We start from the raw sequence: 16,453 nt of genomic DNA on the forward strand, positions 1-16,453 counted from the left end.
TCAGGGCATAGTAGAAGGAGAAGAATTTCACTCAAAAGGCATAGTAGGTGTCTTCAACAAAATCATAGAAGAAAATTTCCCCCAAATTGGGAAAGAGGTGCCAATACAGATACAGGAAGCCTTTAGAACCCCAGCCAGACAAAACCTGGAAAGAACCTCTCCTCACCATATTATAATCAAACTTCCAAACACACAAACCAAAAAAAAAAAAAAAAAAATATTGAAAGCAGTTAGAAAGAAAAATCAAGTTACCCACAAAAGTAAGCCCATCAGGATTACAGCAGATTATTCAGCACAAACTTCTAAAGCCAGAAGGGCTTGGGGTGATATATTCCAAGTTCTGAAAGATAAAAACTGTCAACCAAGGTTACTTTATCCTGCAAAGTTATCCATTCAAATAGACAGAGAAATAAGGACATTCCATGACAAAAGCAGGTTAAAGGAGTATTTGAAGACAAAACCAGCTCTACAGAAAATACTCCATAGAATCCTCCATGCTGAAGAAAAGGAAAAGCACACATATAAGGAACCTAGAAAAAACAAGCAATGCTCAAATACTAGTTAACAGAAGAGAGCACTGGTAGAACCAGAACCACACACACAGACACAATAAAAAAGGCAAACAAAAATACACACCTTTCAATAATCTCTCTTAATATCAACGGCCTCAATGCCCCAACGAAAAGACATAGATTCGCAGACTGGGTTAAAAAGCAAGATCCTACAATTTGTTGTCTCCAAGAAACTCACCTTTCTACAAAGGATAGACATTACCTTAGGGTGAAAGGTTGGAAAATGGTGTTTCAAGCAAATGGGCCTAGAAAACAAGCAGGGGTTGCTATCCTAATATCGGACAGGGTAGACTTTAGTCCAACGTTAGTCAAGAAAGATAAGGAAGGTCACTTTATATTGATTAAGGGTACACTCCAACAGGAGGACATTACAATCCTAAACATATATGCACCTAACATGGGGGCTCCCAAATCATCAAACAAACACTATTAGAACTAAGGTCACAGATAACACCAAACACAGTGGTGGTGGGTGACTTTAACACCCAACTCTCATCAATTGACAGGTCATCCTGGGAAAAAATAAACAGAGAGGCATCTGGACTAAATGAGGTCATAGAACGAATGGACCTAACAGATATATACAGGACATTTCATCCAAAGGCTGCAGAATATACATTCTTTTCAGCAGCACATGGAACATTCTCTAAAATAGACCATATATTAGGACACAAAGCAAATCTTAACAAATTCAGGAAAACTGAAATAATTCCTAGCATTCTATCTGACCACAATGGAATGAAACTACAAATCAGTAGCAAGAAAGGCTATAGAGCATACACAAAATCATGGAAACTAAACAATACAAAACTATGATGAATGGGTCAATGAGGAAATCAAAAAGGAAATCAAAAAAATTTATAGAGTCAAATGATAATGAGAACACAACATACCAAAATCTCAGGGACACAATGAAGGCAGTTCTAAGATGTAATTTTATAGCCTTAAGTGGCTATATTAAGAAATTAGAAAGGTCGCAAGTAAACGACCTAATGCTTCGCCTTAATGCCTTGGAAAAACAAGAACAAGGCAAACCAAAAATTAGTAGACGGGAAGAAATAATAAAGATTAGGGCAGAAATTAATGAAATAGAAACAAAAAGACCAATCCAAAGAATTAATGGAACAAAGAGTTGGTTCTTTAAAAGGATAAACAAGATTGATAAACCCTTAGCAAATCTGACCAAAAGAAAGAGAGAAGAGACACAAATTAATAAAAATCAGAGATGAACAAGGGAACATCACAAGAGATGCCAGAGAAATTCAAAACATCATAGGGACATACTATAAAAGCATATACTCCACAAAGTATAAAAATCTGAAAGAAATGGATGATTTCCTTGATCTACATGACCTACTTAAATTAAATCAAAATGAGATTAATCACTTAAATAGACCTATAACAAACATGGAGATCTGAACGGTTATCAATAATCTCCCAACTAAAAAAAGCCCAGGCCCAGATGGATTCACTGCTGAATTTTACCAGTGCTTTAAGGAAGAACTAATACCATTGTTTCTTAAGCTTTTCCAGGAAATAGAAAAAGAAGGAATTCTACCAAACTCCTCTATGAGGCCAGCATCACCCTGATACCAAAACCAGGCAAAGATAGAACAAAAAAAGAAAATTACAGACCAATCTCCCTCATGAACAAAGATGCAAAAATTCTCAACAAAATATTGGCAAACAGGATACAAGAATATATCAAAAGGATCATTTACCCTGACCAAGTAGGCTTTATCCCAGAGATGCAGCGATGGTTCAACATACGCAAAACTATAAATGTAATACATTACATAAACGGGTTGAAGGACAAAAATCACATGATCATCTCATTAGATGCAGAGAAAGCATTTGATAAAATCCAACATCCCTTCATGATAAAAGTCCTACAGAGACTGGGAATAGAAGGAACATATCTCAATATAATAAAGGCTATTTATGACGAGCCTACAGCCAACATATTACTAAATGGGGAAAAACTGGAAGCTTTTCCACTAAAATCAGGAACAAGACAAGGGTGTCCACTGTCCCCACTTTTATTTAATATAGTTTTGGAAGTCTTAGCCATAGCAATAAGGCAAGAGACACACATAAAAGGGATACAAATTGGAAAGGAAGAGATCAAGTTATCATTATTTGCAGATGACATGATTCTATATATAAAGGACCCTAAAGACTCTACTAGCAAACTGTTAGAGCTGATCAAAACCTATAGCAATGTAGCAGGATACAAAATAAACACACAGAAATCAGTAGCCTTCATATATGCTAATAACAAACACACAGAGGATGAAATCAGAGAATCACTCCCGTTCACAATTGCATCAAAAAAAATAAAGTACCTTGGAATAAACCTAACCAAGGAAGTAAAGAATCTCTACATTGAGAACTTTAAAACACTCAAGCGAGAAATTGCAGAAGACACTAGAAAGTGGAGAAACATCCCTTGTTCCTGGATTAGAAGAATCAATATTGTGAAAATGGCAATCTTACCTAAAGCAATCTACACATTTAATGCAATCCCTATCAAAATTCCAAAGGCTTTCTTCATGGAAATAGAAAAAACAATCCAAAATTTCATTTGGAATCACAAAAAACCTCGAATATCTAAAATAATACTGAGAAACAAAAATGAGGCTGGTGGTATCACTATACCTGATTTTAACCTATACTACAGAGCCATAGTAACAAAAACAGCATGGTACTGGCACAAAAACAGACATGTAGATCAGTGGAACAGAATAGAGGACCCAGATGTAAGCCCAAGTAGCTATAGCCACCTGATATTCGATAAAAATGCCCAAAATACTCATTGGAGAAGAGACAGCCTCTTCAGCAAATGGTGTTTTGAAAACTGGATAAATATCTGCAGAAGGATGAAAATAGATTCTTCTCTCTCGCCATGCACAAGAATTCAGTCCAAATGGATTAAAGACCTTAACATCAGACCTGAAACTCTGAAACTGCTAGAGGAAAAAGTAGGGCAAACCCTTCAACATATTGGTCTTGGCAAAGACTTTCTGAATACAACCCCAATTGCTCAGGCAATAAAACCATAGATTAATCACTGGGACCTCAGGAAATTACAAAGATTTTGCACTGCAAAGGACACAGTGAAAAAAGCAAAGAGGCAACCTACAGAATGGGAAAAAATCTTCGCCAGCTATATATCTGATAGAGGATTAATATCTAGGATATACAAAGAACTCAAAAAGTTAAATAATAAGGAATCAAGCAAGCCAATCAAAAAATGGGCTATGGAGCTAAAGAGAGCTCTCAAAGGAAGAAATACGAATGGCATATAAGCATCTAAAAAGATGTTCTATGTCACTAGTCATCAGGGAAATGCAGATTAAAACTACATTGAGATTCCATCTCACTCCTGTCAGATTGGCCACCATCATGAAAACAAATGATCATAAATGTTGGCGGGGATGTGGAAAAAGAGGAACCCTTCTACACTGCTGGTGGGAATGCAATCTGGTCCAGCCATTGTGGAAAACAGTGTGGAGGTTCCTAAAACAGGTAAATATTGATCTACCATATGACCCAGCTATAGCACTCCTAGGCATATATCCACAGGACTCATCTCATTTCCTTAGAAGTACATGCTCAATCATGTTTATTGCTGCTCAATTTATAATAGCTGGGAAATGGAACCAGCCTAGATGTCCCTCAACAGATGAATGGATAATGAAGATGTGGCACATTTATACAATGGAGTTCTACTCAGCGGTAAGGAAAAATGAAGTTATGAAATTTGCAGAAAAACGGATGGACCTGGAAAGTATTATACTAAGTGAGGTAACCCAGGCCCAGAAAGCCAAGCGCCACATGTTCTCTCTCATATGTGGATCCTAGCTACAGATGATTGGGCTTCTGCGTGAGAATGAAAATACTTAGTAGCAGAGGCCAGTAAGGTAAAAAGGAGACATAAAGGGTAGAGAAAGGAAGGGAGGAGGATACTTAAAAGGTTGATATTGTATATATGTAATTACAATGATTGTAATGAGGAGGTAATATGATGGAGAATGAAATTTCAAATGGGAAAGTGTGGGGGTGGGGAGGGAGGGAATTCCCATGGGATATATTTTATAATCATGGAAAATGTTAATGAAAATTTTTAATTAACAAAAAAAAAATATATATATATATATATTTGTAAGGCTGGGCATGGTGGTGCATGCATTTAATCCCAGCACTCGGGAGGTGGAGATAGGAGGATTGCCAGGAGTTCGAGGCCACCCTGAGACTCCATAGTGAATTCCAGGTCAGCCTGGGCTAGAGTGAGACACTACCTCAAAAAAACTAACGATCAAAAAAACCCAATATATATATTTGTAAGAATGAACGTACTTAACATGCTCTGGTGAGATTATTGAGACATGAACTAATTCCCACTTGACCAGGGCTACGAACAAAGATTAAAGAAAGAACCACTGTGAACAGGACTAAGCACACCAAGTGGAAGGAGAATAAAAATTTCACATTAGGAGAAAAGAATTCAAGACACGCTCCAAGAAACAATGAAATACATTTGAGTAAGATGACAGAACAAAGCTGGGGAGCCCAACCACTGGAATTGCATCTCAAACTCAGGTGTGCACAAGATTCACCCATGGTTCATGAGAAGGCAGCCTCATTCCAAGGCTCAGATCTCCATTTCCCACAGCCTCAAGCCATGCCACTGTGGCCCTTCTGAGGTCATTTTTGAAAAAGAGTCTCGAAAATATGACTGACTCTGGCCTACCTTTAGACAGTCAGTTTTCCTAGCATTGTAGAAAGTGATCAAGTGTCATATTATATGATTTCTATTAGCCTGTGTCCTTCATTCTTGGTACTTATCAAAGATATTTTATGTTTATTTTTGCAATTGACTGCTCAATGTGTTTCTACTTACCATATCCATGTGACACACCAAGGAGAATTCAAGAAACAGATGAACAGAAGCACTAGAAGAGGAGGTCAGTAGGGGTTGCCAAGTGAAAAGATACACATTAATCTGTGGGTGCAGTATGATTGCTTTCATTTTAAGTATGTGTATGGGTGGCCGTGTCCATGAATAGAATAAGAAGATGGATGAAGAGAATATCTGAGGATTCTCTGTGGGACAAACCTGAGCAAGCCTAGAGGAAGAGCCACTAGGCAAAGAAAGTGCAACCCCAGAACTACCTCTGAAATGTGTCACACACGGCAAAAGGCAGACTAGGCTCCAGGCCCAGAGATGACTATGTATCATGGTCCTGCCAATGTGTGTGTGACAGAAGTCACATATCAGGAAAATAAGAACCATGGTGGTAATCAAGAGAAAGAAACTACAGAGACACACATTCAAAGCAACATGAGAGCCAATCTGGAAAGAGAAAAAAAAAAGTGCTTTTGTCCTATGTAAACAAATGAAATGTCTGTGTAAAATTGAGTGGGGACTGAATCAAAATTAGAGTAGTAGGCCCTATCACAGACAGACAGCAGCTGACTTGGTTCCCTGACATTGCTGCTACAAAGCAATGAGAATCCAGGACTGTCAAAATTTCCAGCTCCCCCTACCCTACCACCCAAGTAGAAACAAAAATCTTGACATGTATATGAAATTCCTAAAGAAAAGAAAATTCAACTTGTAGGGCACTGCTTGATCCTCTAGTCAAGCAAGACATTCAAGCATTTCCAAAGTGAACTCAATGGCTCTAGAACAGAATGGAGAATGTGGCTGCCCTTAAGCAGGTAAATATGGAGACTGGAGCAATGCATCAGCCATGTCAGTGTAATTAATGAGAAGGAGAGGGGAGCATCATGGTCCATCCAATGCAGGACAGAGTTCTGAAGGAAGAGCACATGTGTAACAGTACTCAGGTAGGAGAAAAAAACAACTTGGAGTCAAAAGAAAAGATTTATGGAAGAGAATGTGACAAGGTATATATAATGAATCAAATTCCATCCTTAGGTAAAAATGGTACAGAGAAAGAGAAACTATACTTGAAGACAAATGTAAATGCTCTGTGCATGAAAATATATTGATGGTTTAGCTTTGTTTAAGTTTTGGACAACAAAGACAAATTTAGTTATTTGAGAGAGAGAGGAGGAGAGGGAGAGAGAGAGAGAGATTGGGCATGCCAAGGACTCTAGCCTACAGACGCATGTGCCACCTTGTACATCTGGCTTACGTGGGAACTGGGGAATCAAACCTGAGTCCCTTAGCATCAGGCAAGCTCTTTAACCACTAAGCCATCTCTCCAGACCTTCCTTATTTATTTAAGAGAGGGATAAATAGATTTTTTTTAACAGACATCTTTTGACTTTAATAAAACTAAAGAATGGAAAATGACATTTATCTTACACATTACTAGTTGAAAGAGACAAGTGATGAAAGAAGAAACCTTTGTCCAGTGCCCACAGGAGAGGGAGAGGACATGGACTTTGTTTGCTGACTCCCTTTGCTGGAAGGAGCTAAGTGAGCTGGGAGGCAGGTATCTGACCTCCAAGACCATGTGGGCAGATGCTGGATTCACACAGCAGACAGCATGGCAATAAATTAATCATCCCCACACTAGTCTGGTCTGAATTTAAAACTGACCCAAATAATGAAGTGTTTTAATTTTCTTTCTTACTCAAAGAATGTAGCCTTCTTTCAATGAAGAAAGACTCTCACGTGTGCACTACAATAATGACAGCAACGGTTCTGATATTTATAAAAAATTCATCAGGCATCAATAACATCAGGAAGAAGCACATGCCTAGTAGAGAAGGAAATGAAAGACGCATGTATACATAACTAACATCATAAGGAAAAATCTAAATAAAAGTGAAGAAACACCTAGAGATGTAAGTGAAGAACCACGGGTATTCCAAGAGACAAAGCAATCAGAAAGATGGTTCAAACTTAAATGAGCATCCAGGTTCCTGGTCTCTTAGTTCTCAATCTTTTCTTACAGGCTTGCTACCTTCACCATTAACTTCTATTGTTAAACTCCCACAGCAATATAAACACATACATCTTTACTTCTTCATCACAGTTTTATTCCATTTACATTTAGTTTATAAGATCTCAGAAGATGAATGTTTAATTCTCTTAATTTATATTCATGTTTAATTTTTTTCCTACCAAGATGATACAGAACTCTTGTTAACCTACAGAACAATGAACTCACAGAAGGGTGATATCTGGTCCTGCAGACTGTCATCCACACATGAAAGGAAGGGAGGGCTTAACCAGGAGTGGAGACTTACACTTCCCAGCTCCATACCCACCTAAATCTTCTAAAACACCCTGTCGAAAGGCCCTTAAGAGACAGCATTGAAAGAAGCTTGTGGCTGAATAAAATAATTGCCTTCAGTACTGCTTCTGAACCTCATAGGAGACCAGAACCTACACCCACCCAATCCTCGTTTCCTACATTAGATACAGGACCTTTGGTCAGAAGTAACTGGAGTTTGCTTAATAGTTACAGGGCAAATAGGAAACTCTACCTAGCTAGCTAACATAAATAAAAAAACTAGCAATAGAAAATACAAATTCAAGAATCTGGGCAGTTGACTCCATGGATAAAAGTTTGATCCACAGCACCCACATTAAAAAGCCAGGCATAAGGGGGCTGGAGAGATGGCTTAGTGATTAAGGATCTTACCTGTGAAGCTTAAGGACCCAGGTTCAATGCCCTCGAACCCACGTAAGCCAGATGCACATGGTGGCACATGCATCTAGAGTTTGTTTGCAGTGGCTAGAGGCCCTGGTGCACCCATTCTTATTCTCCCACCCATAAAGAAATAAAAATAAAAAATATATAAACCGCCAGGTATAGCCACACATGCCAGGAACTCTAGCAATGAAGAGGGCAGAGACAGGAGGATTGCTGAGGCTCCCTAGCCAGCCACTCTAGCCAAACCACAAGGAGCTCCAGGATCAGTGAAAGACCATCTCAGGAACAATAAAGCAGAGGAGCAATACAGGACAACAGACATCTTCCTCAGGCTTTTGCAGTGTGTGTAGAGTACATGCACCTGCACACATATGGACACCACAGGCACTCCCCATGTCATCTACACACACAAACACACACACACACACACACACATACACAGAGGCACATTTAAAACAAACAGTTTTATAATGAAAGCTTGACAGCAGAAGCAGAATTAAAGAAATCAGCTTTTAATTTCAAAATAAAATGTAAACATAATCAACTTATTTCCTTCCATTAAGGAAATGGTGGGGGGATGTTCTAAACATATATATTTAAATACAAATAAAATGAAAGTGAAAAACAAAACGAGAAATCAATGTGTCTTTATATTCTGTTCGGCAGATGAAAGAATTCTACCAGTGGTATAATATTCATGAGTATGGGTACAATCTTCATAGAAACAATGCATCTATTAATGCTAGAATTTGAGTCCATGAAGGCAAGGGATTCTATCTGTCCTAGTTATTGCTTTTTCTCCAACTCAGCTCGCCTCAGCACATGCAAGATGCTGAACACATAGTTCATGTGCTTCTTGAAGCCCAAACATGTCTAAGAATACACTGAATGAATGCAAGAAGACATTCTGGACTAGATCAACAAAGTAAACAGCAAGCCAAGTATAGATTAGCATGGCTTTCTTTTCACTCTGTTATCAAGAAAAAGTAACTTCAGGAGTTGGAAGATGGCTCAGTGGTTTAAGGTGCTTGCTTGCAAAGGCTACTAGCCTGGCCTGGGTTCAATTTCCCAGTACCCACAGAAAAGCCAGGCACAAAGTGGTGCACGTATATCTGAAGTTCATTTGCACACCTATTCTTGTTGTCTCTCTCTCTCGGCCTACAAATAAATAAATCAAAATAAAAAGTGACTTCAATAATGCACTGTCACCAAACCATCCCATTTCATAGAAGAACTTTAAAAAAATTTTATTGTTTATTTTTATTTATTTGAGAGCAACAGACAGAGAGAGAGAGAGAGGCAGAGAGAGTGATAGAGAGAATGGGCACGCCAGGGCCTCCACCCACTGTAAATGAACTCCAGCCAGGCGTGTGCCCCCCCTTGTGCATCTGGCTAATGTGGGTCCTGGGGAATTGAGCCTTGAACTGTGGTCCTTAGGCTTCACAGGCAAACATTTAACCACTAAGCCATCTCTCCAGCCCATGGAAGAACATTTTAAAAGCAATATAGTATAGGGTAAAACACAGAGAAAGGTCAAGTAAAGGTGAAGGGAAGGTTAAGCATATATATACTCCACTACTACTACATTTTCTCTCAAGTTCCTTGGCTCTGTGTATTTCTGAACTGTGAATTTTTTCTTTTTTTCTTCAATGGGATTACTGTTTCATATATGAATTATGAAACCATAAATATTACCAACATTTAAACATTAAGAAAATAATAATATAAAAATTGGCTTCAAATTTTTAGTCAAAAGTATAAAAGATAATCCTAGCACCTGGGAGGCAGAGGTAGGAGGATTGCTATGAGTTTGAGGCTACCCTGAGACTCCATAGTGAATTCCAAGTCAGCCTGAGCTAGAGTGAGACCCTATGTCACACACAAAAAGTGTAAATAAAAGATTTCACTTTTCTTTGTTTACACGTATGTTTTATCTCACTACACATTATCTGCCTTTGTTCCCCTACCTGCCCCTCAACTAACTATGGTTCTCTTCTTCACTAAATCCATGTTGAATTACATCTACTTGTTTTAAAATTAAGCATATTTCTATTAAGATTATCTAAAGACTTACTCAACAGGGTGTTGTCTAAGTCCACTTTCCGCTGCTATAACGAAATATCATAGAGTAGGTGATTTACAAACAAAACAAGTTTATTCCATTTATAGCTCTGGAGAGAGTGCCATCCAAGATGGTGGGGCTATATCTCATGAGGGATGTTTTGCTGTATAATGAAACAGAAGGACAAGGGAACAGAGACGCAGAAAGACTGGGACTAAAAAGCAATTCGTGCCTTTGTCCATCAGAAGAGCAGGACTTGTGTTATGTGGCTTCCACAGGCTGCACTAAGTCCTGCTTCTTTCTCTTCAACCTATTAGTGGCCACACACCACACAGGAAAGTTTAAAAAAGAACAGGAATAGCAGAAGGGTTTTGAAAATATGGTGAAAGACACACTTATGATGGGGATATATCAAAACTATACAGTTATCACACAGGATTGTAAACATTTAGGGATTAGAAATTTTACCTATAAACTCCAATAAATATTGAAATTACATAATTAGTGAGATCAAGTTCAACTAACACTACTTTCTCTGAAAGTGGTTGGTTGATGGGTCATCTGAATAGATTATGAAATTACTACACAGAAATGAAACCTTGGCTCTTTATAAAAGTTATCAAATTTCCTTCAGAAAAGACAGTGAGAGGAAATGAGCTGTTTAGGTAGACAAATTTCTTAAAAGAGAAAGTGTCATGTTCAAGATTACATAACTCACACCATACAGTGATTCCCCCCTGAACACTTTCCACCTGACCTAGCACCTCAATGATGCGGTGACAAGGGTGTTCACTATCTACTCATTAATTTGCAGATGGTACTCCAATTTGATGGCTAGTGGAAGATGACCAACCAGAGTTTTACTGGGCTGTATTTACATATTAAGAAGCCTGGAGACCACTGTCCTTAGAACCCCTTTGGTTGACTTTAGAAAACCCCCATGTTTCAATTCTAGACCTTCATAACTATCAGTTACACTATTGCTATTACTACTTTTCACATTGCTGTGATCACACACCTCAAAGAAGTTACTTAATAGAGGAAGGGTTTATTCCGGCTAATAGAGGGTTTATTCGGGCTCACAGTCTGGTGGCATGAAATACATCACAGACAGGCTGGAATTGAAGCCAGTCAGTCAACATGTCTGTAGTTAGGAAGCAAAGCATAGACAGGAACTGGGGCTGGGCTGATACCTTAAGACTTGTCCCTAGTAACCGACCTCCTCAGGCTAGGCTCCATTTCAAGGCCTGCCCTGAGCTGGGTACCTAGTGTTCAAACACATGAGGCTATGGGAGACATTTCACATCCAAACCACAATATTACCACTTACTACCCTTCTCTGGGTCATAGACAACTGCCCTGAAACCACACAGCAACACCTCTCTGCATCCACTTCACCACTCAAGACTTCTAGCTATTCTTCATGAAGTTCTTCCAATTTCTCTAGCTACAAATATATTTTAGACATTTCAAACTTCATATTTGCCACTTACCATTCTCTGCCCTGGGACACTTTCCCTCAGTTTCCTCATCAACAAAACAGAATAATATTAGAATGTACAACATAGGATTGTTATGAAGATTCCAGTTTAATATTTCTAAACCTCTTAGAATAGTGCCTGCCATCTTCTTTGATAACATTATTAATTACTTTTAATATTATTTTCAAAATTTATACATTTCTTGACATTACATTTGAGGACAACATTAAAGCATTCTTTCCGCCGGGCGTGGTGGCGCACGCCTTTAATCCCAGCACTCGGGAGGCAGAGGTAGGAGGATCGCCGTGAGTTCAAGGCCACCCTGAGACTACAGAGTTAATTCCAGGTCAGCCTGGACCAGAGTGAGACCCTACCTCGAAAAACCAAAAAAAAAAATAAAATAAAATAAAATAAAATAAATAAAGCATTCTTTCCATGGCTGCTAAACCCTGTGCAAATCCTCACTAGAGACACACTTCCAAAGAGACACACACAAGCCTTCCTTGCATGCGATATCATAGTACTTGAGCACAGTCTCTGACCTCCTGAAAACAAGTCACTGTAGAGGAAAAAAAAGAGTCATTCAAGCAGAAGTAAGGCCTGGCCAGAATGACAATCTGACTGCTACTTTGACAATGAGAAGAGTGACAGGCCAAAGTCACTTTCAAGAACTCAGCTTCCTGAACACCTTCACCCCCTGAAATCACCCTGAGGATCAAACTGCTCACCAACACCAACACGCTCACCATGGAAATCAAGCTAACCTGAAGATGGTAAAATATGTTTACAATACTAAAATGATTTTAAGTTGTCAGTAGTCTATAACAATCACAACAGTTTCAATAAGATATCTGGAAGCAACATTAACAAATTTCCTTCAAAAAATAAATAAAAATTTTCTTCAGACTACTGATCTGTTAAAAAATAAAAATGAACCTTTCTGATTTAAAGAAATAACACTCCTATGAAAACATAGCCCTGTTCCAGAAAGCTTTCTCCTTTTAGAAGAAAAAAAAAAATCCTCTTGTCATTTACAGGTAGTTTGAGAAATAGCATTTTATTATTAACCTAGCAAAAATACTACTTTTAATCTGTATACCAGGCAGTTATACAAAGGTTCAGTTGTATTGCCTTCAGTATTAAACTAGCAGGTGCACTCATAGCCAGTAATAGAGCCCAACTATTCAGGGCTTGGAAAGGTACTTCTCATACCTTGTTGCATAAAAACCAAGCTTCTTGACCCTCCTCCTGTTACCTTTTAAAGGCTTCAGCTGGGTTCCTCTCACACTCCCCAGGCTCTAAGAGGCTTTTGATGGCTGGATCTCTTAGCTTGTCTTCATAGCCTTGGAGTAGTCCGCTGCGGCAGATTTGGGCAACAAGACCTCTAATAAACCCTCCAACACACAACGTGTCCGAGTCCTGGGCTTTGCAGAAGTGAAAGGCCAAAGCCTGGCGATGTAAACCTCTCTGCAGGCTTGTGGGTGAACTTGGCCATAAGAGCTCAGTGCACAGGGCTGTCTTGCCACTGCCAGGCCCTCCTACTAGCAACACACCCCAGGCAGCCCCCTTTCCGGAGACAGCACTAGCATTATTCCCAGAATTGGCGACAAGGGGTGGTGCGTTGGCAGCAGCATTACAACAGTTCATTTTCTCCTGGAGGCAGTGCTGAAGTTTGTGGAAAACCCACTCCCGACAGTAGAACTGCTTCCCTTGCAGTAAACTGGTTTGGGCCATCTTGCAGACTTTCTGTTCCCAAGGGTTAGTCATAACAGGTCTTTTCTCTTCAACATGGGCTAGGATCTGTTCCAGTTAACACAGGCAGGGCTTCACAGTCATTTGGACATAACTTGCCTATCTGCAGACTTTAAGTAACAGAGTAACCAGTTACAGTGAAATTCAACAGCCACAGAGTATAGTTGGCAGCAGAAGATGCATGACTTTATGTGGTCCCATAGTCTTAATCAACAAAGGGTGTATTATAATGGCTGGACAAGTAAGAAAATGCCCAGTTAAAAAGCTCAATAACACCTTTCCCAAATCTCTTGGGGTCACATAACTCCATGGTGTAATCTGGGCTTCATGTGATGTTAGATGTTTGGAGTCTACAGATGAGAAAATACATCTGGGATACTACCTAGAAACCTGTGCTTCAAAGCCAACAAAGCACTTCCCAGACTCTTAAGTCTTAATTCCGTATCTGAAAATGAGATGCAGGAAAACTGTCCATTACGCTAAATGTCATCAAAGAGACTGCATAGGATGTAGGTGGCTCTGTGTTTCTTATTGAAGGGGGATCATCCAAGGACTAGTTTCTTGCCAGTTTCAGGCACCAGGGGCAGCTGCCCAAGGGGCTGTTTTAAATTATAGTCTCGTATGTGGCAAAAATGACAAAACACTGTTGGCACCCTTGTAATTCAACACATTCATAAAATGCAGTTTTCAAGACAGCAGACTTGTAATAAACCTGTTCTCAGGTTCTTCCATATTCAGATGTCCAGGTAGTCAAAAATCCCCATAAAAGCTAAAATGAAATAAAAATACCTTAGTGCAAGACAGAGTTAAAAGCTTATTTCTCAAATGATACAATTTGCTGATGAATGTAATCTCAAAAATCTACACAGTCCATCTGTGTAGATTTTTCAAAAAGTTGGACAATTTACAACCCCCCCAAATCAGTTGATTGCCTTTCGGTATTTTTTTCGTCCTTTATGTGTATGCTTCCTAAACAGATTTTAATCAAATTAGCCTAGATGTCAAAAACCTCGCTGTAGAAACGGAAAAAAATACAAATGGTAATTTATACACATACATCCTTGATTCTGGCCAGAAAGAGCGACACTGAGGCAGCTCCCAGCTGGCTCGGTCTGTCCAGGCCGGGCCGGGCTGGGCTGGGCTGGCCTCTTTGTTGATAGTTTGCAGAATCTAGGGAAGACAGCAGTGACCGGCTGCGGAAAGCTCCAGCACCAACGATAGAACTCCCCTCCTCCGCGCCAAGGGGAGGCTGAGGATGGGGTGCCGGAGTTCAGTCCTCACTGGGGTCGGGGAAGGACGGCAGACAAGGCACCAAGGGCGTGCTTGGGGCTCGCCTGCAGTTCCGGCCTCCAGTCTCCCGACAGACAAAAGGCGCTCCAGGGTCCGAGGCCGGGAGCCACGGCGGGTGTCCTCCGCCGAGGCTAGGGGCGCCGCCCCGCTCCGCCCGGGTGTGCCCCGCCGCCCCGACCCCTGGGCCTTCTCCCGGCAGAGGCGGGAGGTCCGGGCTGCAGACCCAAGGAGGGCCAGGTCCGAGCCTCCGCTGCGCCCGAGCTTCCGAGCCAAGCCGGGCTTTGCCCACCGCCGCCGCGTCGGGTTACCTCGGCCCCGCCACCGCTGCCGCCGCGGACCCAGCCTCGCACCCTCGCTCCCCGGGGAAGCCGCCGCCAGCGGCGCTCCAAAGGCTCCGCCGCAGCCGTCTCCGCCGCCCCGGCCTGGGGCACGCTCCAGCTCCGGATCCGGATCCGCCTCCACAGCCCCGGTGGCTGCCTGCTCCAGCTGCCCTACTAGCCTCAGCCGAGCTCCTCCCAACCCCCAACGGGCAGCCGCCGTGCAGTCAGGACAGTGACTGCCGGAGCCAGCCCAGGCCGCCAGCCCCGCCCCGCCCAAGCCCCGCCCAAGCCCCGCCCTCTCCGCCACAGGCCCCGGCCTCCTGCGCTGCTTTCTTCGTGCGCACGCCCCGCCCAAGCCCCGCCCTCTCCGCCACGGGCCCCGGCCTCCTGCGCTGCTCTCTTCGTGCGCACGCCCCGCCCGGGACCCGCCCTCCCCACTGCAGGCCCCGCCCCTCCTGCCCTGCCTTTCGCCGCGGACCCCGCCCCGCCCCACCGACGGATTCCCCGCACGCAGGCCTTTCTCCATCTTCAAGCCCCACCACCACCCTTCGGCTCCGCCCCTGCCTCAGGTCCCGCCCACACACACCCTCCTTCTTGGGCTTCCTCAGCCACCACACCGCGCCCTTTCTTCGTTTGCATGCCCGGCACTCACGGCCACGCCCGCCTCTAGGCCCCACCTTCCAAGGTTTTCCCAGCCCCTCCGGCCCCGCCTCACCCAAGGTTCCGCCTCACCTAGGGTTCCGCCCCAATGGCACTGCCCTGCCCGCTTCCCGCTGCTGCCGCTTGGGCGGGCAAGTCGGTGGTTGACTCTGGAGGCTGCGCGGGCCCTCCGCCTTTCTTTCAGGAGGCGGGAAGTGGGGCGGGTCTGTACGCTCAAGGCTGGAGCTCCGAGAGCGCCCCACCCGTACTCCCCGCCTTTGTGTTCTTGGCCTCCCGGGGCACCCGGGCTGAGCACCTCGGCCGTCCCGGCACAGCCCTCCCAGTCTCTCCGAGCCGTCTCCAGCCCCAGCTGGATCCCCGCAGTCCCTATGCGTTGCATTCCCGGGATGCTTTTACGACCTCAGTCAGGAACCCAGACCGAGGAAAGGCTGGCTGGTGTCCGCCCTGGCTCTCGGCGACCCGGGGCGGGGCCGGGGGGAGACGCGGAGCGCCCCGACCGCACCCGGGTCTGCCCTCGCTGGGTCTGCGGCAGGCGCAGTCCGGATTTGTCGAAGACTTGTAGTGTCTTCCAGTGCAAGTCTTCCAACTAACGGAGTGTCTTTTTTTGTTTATGCTAAAAGGAAGACTTCTTTCCCTTCATTAATTTGTTTATTTCTCAAAAGAAGTTGGTGTCCCATAT

At 42.5% G+C, this 16,453-nt stretch overlaps 1 protein-coding gene across 3 annotated transcripts in view; it reads right to left on the reverse strand.

Annotated features, from left to right (window-relative positions):
- Positions 1 to 15,938, reverse strand: part of Ankrd50 (ankyrin repeat domain 50) — a 40,794-nt gene extending 24,856 nt beyond the window's left edge. The window contains exons 1-2 of one of the 3 annotated variants that reach the window (XM_045130691.1): positions 15,847 to 15,938; positions 13,008 to 14,273 (exon numbers count right to left, since the gene is read on the reverse strand). In XM_045130691.1, coding sequence (XP_044986626.1) covers positions 13,008 to 13,519 — 512 coding nt within the window. In that variant the 5' untranslated portion in view covers positions 13,520 to 14,273; positions 15,847 to 15,938. Of the gene's footprint in view, positions 1 to 13,007; positions 14,274 to 14,561; positions 14,578 to 15,102; positions 15,310 to 15,846 lie in introns of those variants that run through there. The other 2 variants (XM_045130690.1, XM_045130692.1) reach the window with 2 other exon arrangements.
- Positions 15,939 to 16,453: the final 515 nt, after the last annotated feature.

The sequence above is a fragment of the Jaculus jaculus genome, chromosome 12 (assembly GCF_020740685.1).
Source record: "Jaculus jaculus isolate mJacJac1 chromosome 12, mJacJac1.mat.Y.cur, whole genome shotgun sequence".
NCBI classification, from domain to species: Eukaryota; Metazoa; Chordata; class Mammalia; order Rodentia; family Dipodidae; genus Jaculus; species Jaculus jaculus.